General features: G+C 39.8%; 2 protein-coding genes and 1 long non-coding RNA gene across 3 annotated transcripts; 2 read left to right on the top strand and 1 right to left on the bottom strand.

The window, feature by feature from the left end:
• Window positions 1-1,921: 1,921 nt before the first annotated feature.
• LOC137874275 (uncharacterized) lies at window positions 1,922-3,124 on the top strand. Its single transcript, XR_011103281.1, has 5 exons — window positions 1,922-2,194; window positions 2,277-2,367; window positions 2,560-2,616; window positions 2,690-2,846; window positions 3,010-3,124. It is a non-coding gene; the product is annotated as an uncharacterized lncRNA (long non-coding RNA).
• Window positions 3,125-3,791: 667 nt separating this feature from the next.
• Window positions 3,792-5,435, top strand: si:ch211-231m23.4 (free fatty acid receptor 2). The gene is made up of 2 exons (XM_068712902.1): window positions 3,792-3,870; window positions 4,491-5,435. Exon 2 carries the CDS (start codon window positions 4,495-4,497, stop codon window positions 5,407-5,409), a length of 915 nt encoding a protein of 304 aa, XP_068569003.1. The 5' UTR covers window positions 3,792-3,870; window positions 4,491-4,494; the 3' UTR covers window positions 5,410-5,435.
• A 22-nt stretch (window positions 5,436-5,457) lies between these two features.
• On the bottom strand, window positions 5,458-11,793 carry lim2.5 (lens intrinsic membrane protein 2.5). The gene is made up of 6 exons (XM_068712903.1): window positions 11,745-11,793; window positions 10,062-10,204; window positions 8,365-8,576; window positions 6,626-6,775; window positions 6,226-6,360; window positions 5,458-5,806 (listed from the first exon to the last, which is right to left on the bottom strand). The coding sequence occupies exons 3-6, from the start codon at window positions 8,540-8,542 to the stop codon at window positions 5,745-5,747; spliced, it is 525 nt and encodes a 174-aa protein (XP_068569004.1). The 5' UTR covers window positions 8,543-8,576; window positions 10,062-10,204; window positions 11,745-11,793; the 3' UTR covers window positions 5,458-5,744.
• Between the last annotated feature and the right edge of the window lie 1,377 nt (window positions 11,794-13,170).

The following is a 13,170-nucleotide window of genomic DNA, read 5'->3' as shown; positions in this document are numbered from 1 at the left end:
CACTTAACAAGCAGCAGCACCTTGCAAGTGGGTCAGCCATTACAAAAGTATGCTCTGCAGCCAGACAATGCTCAAAGATGGCACTTATGTCTAGCTGAAGTTTGGGGAAATGTGTATTAAATGATGCACAGTGATGGATAAAAAAATCTGGTTCTAATATTTCCCTATAAAACATTGTACAGCTTCAGTAAACAGTTGAAACAACCTGTCACAGAATATACACATACATATATGTATGAGATACTGTCAGGCAGAGTGATGTAAGATTATTTTAACATGAGGGGTGGGGTGTTAAGTTGAAGTTATTGCATCTGTTCTCTCTCATATTTCAGCAGCAGTTTGGTTGATTACTGTCCTAGTTTCAAAAGGTTCAATCTGGTTTTTTTATGCCAACAAGGAGGAAAAACCAAAAACATCTAAATTTGCATGGTAATTGTGAAACTCCATGTGCTTCAAATAATTGCATTAAAATCTCCAGGACAGCTAATAAGTGGACATTGTGATGACATTGTCTAAAAAGGGAATAAATGTGTAGCAAGGCAATCAAGAGCAGTGACACCAAAATACATTATAAAACAAAATCAAGCACCAACAAACACCAGGCAGCAAGACACCCCATGTCTGTGTGTACCCAACCATGGACATGTCTAATGTGGGCAAAACATATGACAATCGATAGATTAAAAAAATAATAATCTCTATTTACCATTAAAATGGCTGGATGAGGCGTGTCGGCGATAAATCGTCCCAGGCATAAGTGCACGTGTGTAGGTATGTCTGTCTGATGGCGGACGAGGGGTTAACTCTAGTCCGAAAAAGCATTCAATTAGTTGGACACTTTCTGTCGGAATAATGTCTTTCTTCAGTAGTTTACAGCTGAAACGTTAACATGCTAAACGTGTCCCTTCATTGCCTTTACTGCGATGTATGTGGCGGACATCGTCTGACAGGAAGTAATCATGGACCCAAACTAACGCAATTCCCTTGATGCTGTCTGTAAACTCTCTCTCTAGACTTTGAATTTCAAGAAGCGATTTTTTTTAATTTAATGTAACTCATAGATCTAACTCAACAGGCCCGTGGTGTGCTAATTTAATACCACCTGAATGTCCGAAATGTAACCTTCCGCTCTTCTGCTCCAACGTTCCGCCCCTACAGTGGAACCCTCCGCACAGCTCCGCACACACTTGACATTTAAAAAAAAAAAGTTTCCTCCGTTATTTATGTACCTTGAATATTTTATATGCCTCTTAGACCTGTGTCAATTTTCAGTTATTTATTATAACGGAACATTTTCTATTTTTTAGGGCAGGGTTTTTGTCTAGATGAGAACCATCAATGTAGTGGCTTCAGAAATTGTAATATAAAATATATAATATGTACAAGATAATGATAAAAACCATACTCTAATCTTAATCTTGGAACTCTAAACTTGACTAAAGTTAGACCCTTCCATCGCCACTGCTTAAAAATGTGAGGCGTAGGTTCTCTGTGCTCAAATAAAGTGCACTTAAGTGAGAGGAGGAAACTCCTACAGTGTAAAAACACTCTGCTCCAAGTAAAAGTCCCGCTTTCAAAATCTTTCTTAATTTAAAGCGCAAAAGTATTTGCATCAAAATATACTCATTATGCAGATGATATATTTTTTACAATTGCATTACTTTATTTACTGTTATGTTGCTTAATCCATAAGAATACATCATCATTTAATAGTTAATTTATTGTTTGTATAAACAAGCTGAATTTGAAGTATAAAGCTTTCAGATGAATGTAGTGGAGTAAAAGTGAAAAGTGAAATATTTCCCTCTAAAATGTAGTGGTGCCATAAAATGGAAATACTCCACCAACTGCATGCAGTAAATTCAAGATGTCAGAGAGGTTTGATTACTTGTTGAATAACTATCCGTCCTTCTAGATGCTCCAGTAATCCTGCCCGAGTCCTCCTGCCACCTGACAGGGGGAGTTCTAAAGTGTGTCTGCCAGGCTGAGGCCTCCCCTCATGCCGCTATAAACTGGGCCATCGATGGAAATGACACTCTTCCATCCTCCTTCAGAATTGTTTTCGCAAACACAAAAAAAGTAGTCTCTGGGGAAATGTATGGCCCAGCTCAAAGCCAATCTAACATATCTTGCACAGCCACAAACTCCCTGGGCAGCGACACCAAACAGCTGTCTGTACACTTCTCCAAAACATGTAAGTTACTGTTGTTTCCCAAACTATACACTCAAAAGCAGACTACATCATATTTACTGATTAAGCTGTTTTCCATTTGCAGCCTCTTTGTGGCTGTCAGCTTTAACACTCCCAGGGATTGGTTTGCTGGTTGGTTGTGCGATCTTCATTTACAGAAAACATTCTGGAAACAGGTTGGTAGACTTCACTCTCTGTCAAACATAATGCCTGCACTGCTATGATTCATATTTTTTTTATGGTTATCATATTACCCATAGAGCATCGGGCTTTGTGTGCAACACTGGTATTCTTTCAAGGGATGAAACTGGAATTTATACTTGAGAATGATTTATTTTAAAATTTTCTGCATTCAAATCGCTACAAAGGCTACAAAGTTCACCAGACAATGTCCGACAAGAACAAACACACAGCAGTCTTCAAATGTAAGTAAACTAATTTATTGTCAATATCAGCACACAAATGTGTCTTTATGTACTAATATAATATTGCTATCAGATCACAAGATGAGGACACGCAATCGAGACCATGCAGTAACCCTGAGGTGGACAGACTTTCCCTTGTTTATGACAATGAATTTGTGGAGGAAATGAGCAGAGGGTTACAGCAGAGATACGCAGCAGCCTCCCAGAGAGAAGGCAAAATACAGCCACAGGTAAAGGTGCAGTGAATGTGACTGGTGATAAAATCTAGGCCGTGGTTCACAACTGTTTTGTCCCACATTGAGTGTCATTTCCCAATCTTTCAAAATGTTTGTTCTGTTGTTGTATTGCTCATGCATTGTGAATTATTAAAATGTTACTTCTGTCTTCCCACAGAGTGTGTATTCCAACACAGATGGCTACTGCTGATCAGAGGGCATCTGCTGCTGCTCTCACATAATAGGGTCCCTACAGACCCCACTTAAGTGAATAAAACAACTGATTGGTGCCACCTTTGTGTGCTGCGTAGTTTCCTTTTATAGACTTTCGTCAGACTTGAGTTGTATATATTCAGATTTGAACTTTTCATTCGTATTGACTTGTAAACAAACGTACATACACAGTCGTGCCCGTGGCCCTTTTAAACATAAAGGGGTCCATGTATATCTCCGCTGCGGTGGTAATTGATGCTCATGTAAACAGTATAAGAGGAAATCAATGTTCAAGCTGTTCCCAAGCAACAGGAAACAGATCTGCTGTCGGCTAGGACTACCCGTCTACTATTCTACGTTCTGTTGCTGAAAGATTTCTCCGATTTCTTTCCAGCAACGATGTCACTATGGAAAGAAAAAAAGGACGTCCTAAATTGAATATCTGTGTGGAAGAATAATTTGTTTATCTGAATTGATGCTCTGAGTTTGTGGTGTGGGCGTAGCTTTGAATAAATGCAGGCTTATCGCTTGATGAAATCCAAACTTAATTATGTCAGAGTTTATTCCTGCAGAGACCTAGTGGGAGGAAGTCCTTTATCAACAAGCCCAATATGAAAGTCAACATGAGCGTGAGTTTTGCATTTCAGTTAATATTAACCAATTGGTGCCTGCACACTGTTCAGTATAAACAAAAGGGGAGAGCAGTGAATCATACTGGAGTTGGAACCATCTTATAACACTTTGTATCAGCTCATCTTTGAACTCAGGAGATATAAACTCTTGTCTCATTTTTTAGCCTTAATATTTGGAAAACTTCTACCTGTAGGTAAGTAAATATGTTTATTTATCAAACCTAACATTGCAGGTGCTTTTTGAAATTCCACATCTGGCGTTCTTGTTTGTTCTGTGATCGCAGTCATGAAAAGCCATTTCCTAACTCGCTTTATTAAATCTCATATACAATAAAAGTCACCTGCAAACACATGAGGCATTGCAATGATCTACAAGATTGCTGAGGGAAACATAAAGATGGTGATTTCACTTCTTTTAAGTCAGTAAAGTGATCACATGGAGAAATTGCTAATAAATAAACCCACAACTGCACCAAATGTAATAATTGTGTTGGTGTCTAGTGACTGTATATGTGCCAGTTAATACCTCACAATCAATTTTGAATTGATGGCAGATTCCAATTGTGTTTCTTGGTTGGTGGGGCTATATGTTTTACATTCATGTGACTGGGACTTTAATATTATGAGGTTGTTAAAAGATGTTTTATATTCCCTAATAATCTCTGTTCATTATGTATCAGAAACAAGCTGAATGTTTCTTATTTGGACCAAATCAAACTTCACTGATTTACCATTATTGTCACTGGTACAAAATAATCGGTAGATTTTAACCACCTGTCTCTGTTATTTTATAATTTTCCTTCCTTTGGTTTAGGGCAATGGAGTCAATGGTGAGGAGTGAGGTCATTCTCTCAGTTTACATCATTTCCTTCCTCATAGGCCTGCCGGCCAACCTCCTGGCTCTCTACGCCTTCAGCGTTAAGATCCACTCCAGGCCACTTCCAACAGACATCCTGCTGCTCAATCTGACGGTCTCTGACCTGCTCTTTTTGATCACCCTGCCTCTCAAGATGCACGAGGCAATGTCAGGCATGCAATGGCATTTGCCCATCTTACTGTGCTCCATCACCTCCTTCACGTTCTTCTCCACAATCTACACCAGCTCCCTGCTGCTGATGGCAGTCAGCGTGGTTCGCTACATCGGTGTAGCTTTCCCCGTCGCCTATCATCAGCTGCTCAAACCTGTGTACGCGATAGTCATCAGTGCTGTTATGTGGCTGATTTCGGCCGCACACTGCAGCATCACTTTCATCACCCAGCACCACCCATCCGTCGCCAACAACTCCAAAGTCTGCTATGAGAACTTTACTGAGAAGCAGTTGGAGATCCTCCTCCCTGTACGCTTGGAGTTTTTCTTTGTGCTCTGCCTCGCACCTCTTCTAATTTGTGTTTTCTGCTACTTGCGCTGCATTATGATCCTGTACAGCCGCCCCAGGATATCCCGGATGCAGAGGCAGAAGGCCATGGGCATGGCCTTGGGGACTCTAGCTGTGTTTCTCATTTGTGTGCTGCCATACAACTTCTCTCATTTACTGGGTTACTTCCAGGGCGAGAGCCCGAAATGGAGGTACTACACATTGCTGCTTAGCACCTTCAACACCTGCATTGATCCCATCATCTTCTACTTTTCTTCCTCCTCTTTCCGCTGCACAAGCAAAAAGTCCATTTTCAGGAAGCATGTACTCACTCTTTCAGGATTAGAAATTCAGCCCGCAAGCATTATCAAAGTGTAACATACATGTCTGTACAATATGTACATATCTAATGATGTATATCAGAATGTGTATTGCTGCGCAGTTCACTTCATTTACCAGACAATGTCTCACATCTAGATTTTGCTGGTTACTTGTCCACAAAATATTTAGATTCTAAGGGGGATCTAATCCTGCTCAAAGGGACTGAGTTGCTTTCCATACCAAACAATCATAGATTATTTTATGGAAAAAAACCATAGGACATGTTTCGTGCATTTGCAAAATTCCAAATTTTATTATTTTACAGTAAATTCTCTATTTTGCAATGGGAATTGATATCCTTTGCACCCTTGACACGTTATCTCCTGTTTCCTTTAACGTGGGCCAGCCACTCTTCTGCACTCATGCATTCTGTAGGCACACATGTAGAATATACCTGCAAAACAAAACACAGGTCAAACGGCGTTTAATTACCACGGAGGCATTTTCTAGAGTACACAGACACATCAAGTACAAGGCAATGGTGTGAATAAATGTTAGATTGAAAATGTATAGTGGACATTTTAATGAGTGCAAAGCTGATGAGATGAGATACAGATGTACTAACTGAGGAATTTCTGTACATAAAATTTCAAGAAAATGAAAAGTGTTCCTGTGAAAGCATTGTATTGGTGATATCATGATTTGTTTTTTTTGAGATTTGACAGAACTGTTGAACGAATTTGGAATATTAACTTTTTTCCTTGGTCTGCGATAACTGTGTATAATATTCACATATTCACAACTGATGTTGCTTACTGTCAGCAAGAAGTAGTTACACCGAACTCTACTGCACTCTTTTATAATTTAACAAACCTGCAAAGAAGGTCATGAGCAGCGCCACCCAGCCTAGTATGTAGGACCAAGAGAAGCGCCAGTCACCAAAGCGCTTGCCCAGGAAGTTCACAGTCACTCCAGTGTAAATGGCCATTGCAAGCAGAACAAAGAGAGCTGGCATGGTGGACAGAGAGTGGCACATATTAAAACAAATATTTGTGATAGTAAAGGTCATCTAAGTTGGAAGTCACATAGTACACCTGCTATAAAGCTGCTAATATTTGTCTGGGATTTACATGATATGAAAATTCAACATATACAAAACATAATTTATGGCAGATGTGATATAAAAAACAAAATTAATGGACACTATTTGGTTGCATTTCCTCTATAGCAGAGTGTCCGAAATGAATTTGAATCCACTGCATACAGGACTCACTTGAAACAAAGAACATGATCCCAGCAGCAAATGAGCGGTTGAACCTCTCAAAGGCCGAGAAGTGGGCAAAGGAGAGGATTCCTGCGATGATGCCAGCAAAGCATGACATGGCAGAGAGGATCATGAAAGCACGAGTGGCATTCCAGTAGGCTGAGGGGGAGTAAAACAAGGGAGATAACATATTATAAATATATGTACAGGAAGATATATAAAAACCTTTCATTTGATATGAACCGTTTCATACCAAAAAGCACTCAATGTCATTAGAAAATTGACTGGAATGGAATCTATTTCCTAATATTTCTATTAACCCCTTAAACTGGAACATTTTATTCCACATGACTTTTGCCTTTGAAGTTGAAAATAGTTTCAGTGCACTGCTGGACTCACACAGCAGCCATCATTAACAGTGTCATGCTGTTTGAAGGCAAGCAATCAGAAAACAGTAAAGGTATACGTATAAAGTCAAATTTACAGTCAACTGTCGTCAACTAGTCAAGTTGCACAGCTAAGTGAATTTAGTCAAGAACAATTTTACGTTTCCTGGATCTTTAACTCATTGCATTTTGTCTAATATTAATGCATTCGAATCAATAGGCAATAAACTGCCAAATTTAGTTGTGTTAAATGTTAAAATACTACTTGCAGGTTGACACAATGAATCAGGAAACAGTGTACTATCACTTTTACTTCAGGAAGGTGCTTGTGTTTTTATTAGGGTACTTTTATAGTGCACTTTTATTGTTAGCCACACACGTGTATATATCAAGGGTCTGTCAATTGAGCAGACCAGAACTTTGGTGCGTCAAATATCTGCAACTATAAGATGGTTTTCTTTAACATTCTCCATATAAATTTGTGTTTCCAGACAATGCATCCTTATGACTTTGGTAATCCCCTGGTTTTTCCTCTAGTGCCATCATCAGGCCAAAATGTAACTTTGTTTTTTTAACCAAATACCTGCAAAACGAATGACATTCCCATCATCCTCATCTGTAATTTGTATTTAGAGCTAATCAGCAAATTGTAGCATGCTACATGCTAAACTACCTTGGTGAACATGGTAAACATTACACCTGCTTAGCATCAGCATGTTAGCATTGTCATCGTGACCATGTTAGCGTGCCAACATTAGCATCTAGCTCAAAGCATGACAACTAAACACAGCCTCACAGAGCAGCTAGCTTAGCTTAGCTCTTGGTAAAGGTCTAGTAGTGTTTAGGATTTGGCACCAATCTTGGTGTGGTTGTATATTGCAACCAACTGAAACTTCTCCCGCGTGCCAAGCGTGTAGGAGAATCGCGGTGGCTGATGGGAAAATGTGAATTTCCCTTTCTAGAGCCTTCTATTTGGTTTGTCCATTCTGGACTATTGTAGAAACATGGCGGCCGGCTCCATGAAGAGGACCCATGTAGATATAAACGGCTCATTCTACAGTAACACAAAGACAACTATTCTTATTTTCAGGTGATTATTGTCTAAAGAAAACATATTATATTCCATTTCTATCAACACCTCCCCAGAAATGTTTCACACTGTAAAATATATTTGACAATATTTCTTTCACTTTTGTTGCTGTCGTCACCTCAAGAACTTTTTGATTTTGCACTAAGTTAGGACACTCATTATAATCACCAGTGCATTCAGATAAGTAAACCTAGACTATAGTGAGAGTTGCTGTGCCTCAGGGAGAGCCAAGGGAATATTTAGGTGTCCAAAAAAAATATTTTCCCACTTACCAATGCTGTCAGTCTGCATGTAACACTTGCCAGACATGCAGTACCTCCAAAGGCCCTGATGGGCAAAGCTGCCAGACAGACGGTACTGCATCCAGTAGTCTGTGGCTGTGGAGACCACCAACAGGATGTTCCCCACGATGGCACAAAATAGGCCCCCTCCCATGAAGCTGTGCATCATGAGTGACACTATGACAGCGGTAAAGGCTCACGCACTGTGCAAGAAGAGAAGAAGATGGGAGTCAATATAGTCATTTTATAAAACAAGGGTTGTAGCTTTGGTTTTAATGTTTATTAAGTAGGAAATGGATTAAGGAGACAGGAATGGCTCGAAGGAGCGTATGCAGGGAGATAAGTTGCCACAGGTGAAAATGGGGACTAATCTTTGAGCCACAGTTAATGTTCCATGATTTCAGTATCTAATGAAGGAAATATATTCATTTACATTTCCTGTTTTCATTTACCCTTCAGGACTAGGGGGTTAAAACAAGATTCCTCCTGGCACACACCATCTACTCTGACCATTACTTCACCGCCAGGCAAACAATGTTAAATTTGTACCACTACATTCCCTCAAAGACGCAGGATACTCCTTCTTGTAGACTATTTTTGAGAGGGTAAAGTAAAGAAATGTGAGATCAACATCAGTTATTTTTGTCTTATGAATCTGACACACTAGTCGGCTACCAGCAACATTTTCAGTTCTTCATTCAAAGAAGATGCTGCCCAAAGATACACGAGGATGTCAGAGCAATGTGTATATATAGAAATATAGATATATATATATATATATATATATATATATATATATAGATAGATAGATAGATAGATAGATAGATAGATAGATAGATAGATAGATAGAGAGATAGATAGATAGATAGATATATATGCATATCAGCTTGTCTTGACTACGCAGTTAGCTGTAACAACAAAGCACGGAACTGATCATGAGAGCTGCTGAGCAGAGTAATCATACCAACCACAATACAATCAGCTCATAGCAACATGTGCTCTCTCTCTTTCTCTCTCTCTTTGTTTGAACATGTTTTTTATACTGCAGTTAAACAAGCCAAATATGTTAATTTCCTGGTCCTACCACATAAAACCTGAAATCAGAAAATATCCTACGAACACCACAGTCAACCCACATATAACTCATAAGGGTTTTAAAACGAGGACAATGACAAAAAAACAATTGGGTATTTTTTGGGTGAATTAGTCCAACACCTCATAGATAACCCTAAATAAAGAAGTTAAACCCCGGTCCCCTACATGTATGTAGCTGCATTGACTGTAAATAGCCATAATCTAAACACAGTGATATGACCCTAGCCAAATAAATCAGCATTTCACATCAGTTCATGTCAAACATCTGTGTCACCCAGGTGGAGGGTCTGAACACCAGTTATCACATATGAAAGGAGCCAGATAAATCTCAGATCTCAAGTTCGGCACATCATGAAGTGAGTAAAAACAATCCTTTAGGGATAATGTTGTAATACTTCAGATTTTGAACAAAACAACAAATCTAACTGACATTAATACAAAATGACATGGTGAAGGCCCTCCAGGCCCACCAGTGAGACACACACTCATTAGTTAGCATGCCATGATACGCATTCTACTTTATTTCATTTACTCCACATTCTTGCCATCCATGCGGCATCAGCAATTAACAGAAGAACCCGGCATCATCTTACCTGAATTCCTCAGGATAAATCAACCCTCTTAAGTATCAGCCTTTCCTCAGGGAAAGAGTGAGAGAGAGTGCAAGCCAGGAGTGAGCGAAACGTCAAAGAGGAAGCCCTAGGCTGGATTCCAAAAAGTTATCCCCTCCACTTTTCTGTTGATGGAGGCAAAATCCTTTAAAACAATCGGCACAGAACAAATGCACTTGAGCTGCTGGGCCAAAAGCCACGTGACGCTTTCACACTGAACTACATGGGAGTATTTTTTGGGGGGGGGGGGGAGGGGAGGGGTGATGGTGTTGGATGGAGATGGGGGAGGGTCTGGGATAGGAGGCCGCTACGCCGCAGTCCACGTCTGTTGTTCTATTAGGCGTTCTGGAACTGTGGATGTGCAAAGGCTTGCAGTACTGCTTTGGTCAATGGAACATGCTGAAGCGCACACTTTCTTTCAGGGTGGCTGGGGTGTGGTCATTGGACACACACACACACACACACAGACACACACACACACAAACACACACACACGCTTAGAACAGACACATGACCAAAAAGCTGCTTAGAAAAATGACACACTGCAGAGAGCGCTTTACCTGTTCACTCTGAATGTGTAATGACGTTGTGGAAACACTGAGGGTAAAAAAGCTGCACAATACTGCGCAATACACATATACATCAAAATGGTTCACCTATAGTATTTACAATATTAGTATTAACACTTTAAACTATCTGGCACGCATCAACATCATTTACACGGCTCGCACACTTTGTCAAAACAGTCACAGCTGTCACAATGGGTGGGTTATTGAAGGTTATTTAAGTGATACGAGCACCACGGCTAATTACATGTCAGACGGTCGGTGTTAATATTCAGAGAACTGTGCCCTGTGGGACACCTGAGCAGCGATTCCATCTTTTGTAATTAACTGCCTAATTAGTCTACATAAGGGATTTTTGTAAGTCAAGTAATTTATTTGACAATGCGATAAAAATGTGCAACCTGTCTGAAACACAAATATTATCAAAGATTAAAAAAACACAAGGTCTAAGGCTTATTTTTTATTGTAGATGCAGTGTATGAGTCAAACAAATCTAGCAGTAGTCTCTAAACTGCACACAGCTATTGGGTTGTTTAGTCTGCATTCACACCATAACAGTGGCACGCTTACTTATGTGGTTAGCAGTTGCACAAGACAACTCTGATGAACACTTCAGCTTTCAGCAAGTATAATAAGCGTGTCATTTACCACAGTGGACAAAGGGTTTTACGACACAGCTGAGCTCAAATGTGGTGAATGTGATGAGGGCTCTCTTAAAGTGGTGTAAGGTAGTTACTAGTTAACTTACAACTCATCCTCCTGTAGTGTTGTACCTTGTAAAATGGGTTTGGAAAAGAGCATCACTCAGTTTAGAGCATTAGACAATCAGCTGCTTTTTTTCTCATGATTTATTATGGTGTAATGGGATTTTGGACGAAGGTTTGTTCACCTAATCTCCAATACGAAGCTGCCAAAAGATTAAACCTGACCTACGTTACAGAACAGCTGGATAGACAGAGGCACAGTCCTTGTCTGAGTTAAAACACCTATGCATGTGGAATCATTGTGTGAATTACAATCATTTGGATCTGTATTTGAATGTGGAAACAGGCGATGAGCGCTACATATAATCTTATAAACTCACATAGGGAGTACTTACACTCTGCACTGTTGGCCCTGCCCAGGGCGTTGACTGATGTTGACTGTCAGGGCATAATCGGATAGTGAATATGATGATGTGTGCACTTTGGTTCAGAGCTGTGAGGTATCCACCCCTCATGTTCCACAGGAAGTTTGAAGTTTACCATCAGTGGCGCACGCTAACTAAACTGAACCGCTGTCTTGTCCAGAGAGATGTAAAGATGGCATCTGAAAATAAAAGAGGAAACAAATGACATGATGTGATTGCGGGACACAACAAAAGTGTAACTGTGGTGAATGATCTTGCATTCAATCCCATCATTTCTGGCTAGACATCTGCAATGTCACACTTTCCTCAATTAGCACCAGCGGCGTAAATACAGACAAAGCAGACAGTGCGGCTGCACTGGGGCCAGTGGGTCGGGGGTGGGGGCCTGTAGAGAGAAGCGGGCCCTCAAACAATGTGTTGAGAAGAGAATGGGCCCTTGTGATTGATTCAAATTGGCAGACTCGGTTTAAAAAGAAAAGCAGACAGTTAATAAACAGTGCATTAACTATAAAATGTTTTGTCATATACACAGATGTGACGATGATTTCTGGGTAATATGTATGTTAATGCTGTCCAATGTCCAAAGTCTCTATTTGATCATGTGACGAGGCGATACAATATGTGGTCGCTAACCCTGATAGTTTTCTCTTTGACCGCTCTACTTTCCTATTACAAAGCTTAAGTAACTATTTTAACTATAAAATCAAACACATTGTTGATAAAATCTATATATGCCTAATGGCGTGTGTGTGTGTGTGTGTGTGTGTGTGTGTGTGTGTGTGTGTGTGTGTGTGTGTGTGTGTGTGTGTTTCATAACCAGTAACTAGCGTGCACTAGGCTTAACTACTTAACTATTTACAACACATTACATCTTAACTACATTACACTGATTCGCAGGAGCATGCGTCCTCACTTCATCATCACAAGCGTCATTTCTTCCTCAAAGTGTAGGATAATGATAGAAATCCCCATTTTTTACTGCAATATTTATAAATGATGCAGACAAATCTTCACCAGCATCAGGAAACATTAATAACTTTTTAACATTCGGTTGTTGTCAGGTCAGTATTATTAAGTTATCAGTCACTTTAGGAGCTATTGCAGGTTTTTCCAGTCCTGTGTTTTTAGTTTTTGATAGTGTTGCATCCTTGCATTGGATTGAGCCTTTACCATGCTGTGGCTGTTCACTTCGTTTCATTTAATTATAGTGATAAGCTAATATTAGTATGAGTTGGTTAAATTAAACAAACAGATATCAGAGATGCAGGCAAACAAAGACAGTGACTGCAGCATATTATATATTCACAATAAGTGTTTTCAATTTCCATTGTACTAACAGCTGTTGAAAATCTTTATGTGATGGTCTGTATTTAGAACCGCACAATAGCACCATCTG

The sequence above is a fragment of the Cebidichthys violaceus genome, unplaced genomic scaffold (assembly GCF_023349555.1).
Source record: "Cebidichthys violaceus isolate CVI_PGR_0920_01 unplaced genomic scaffold, fCebVio1.0.p SCAF_181, whole genome shotgun sequence".
Taxonomy (NCBI): domain Eukaryota; kingdom Metazoa; phylum Chordata; class Actinopteri; order Perciformes; family Stichaeidae; genus Cebidichthys; species Cebidichthys violaceus.
Note: the sequence above shows the minus strand (reverse complement) of the source record. Positions and strands in the feature narration are given on the sequence as shown.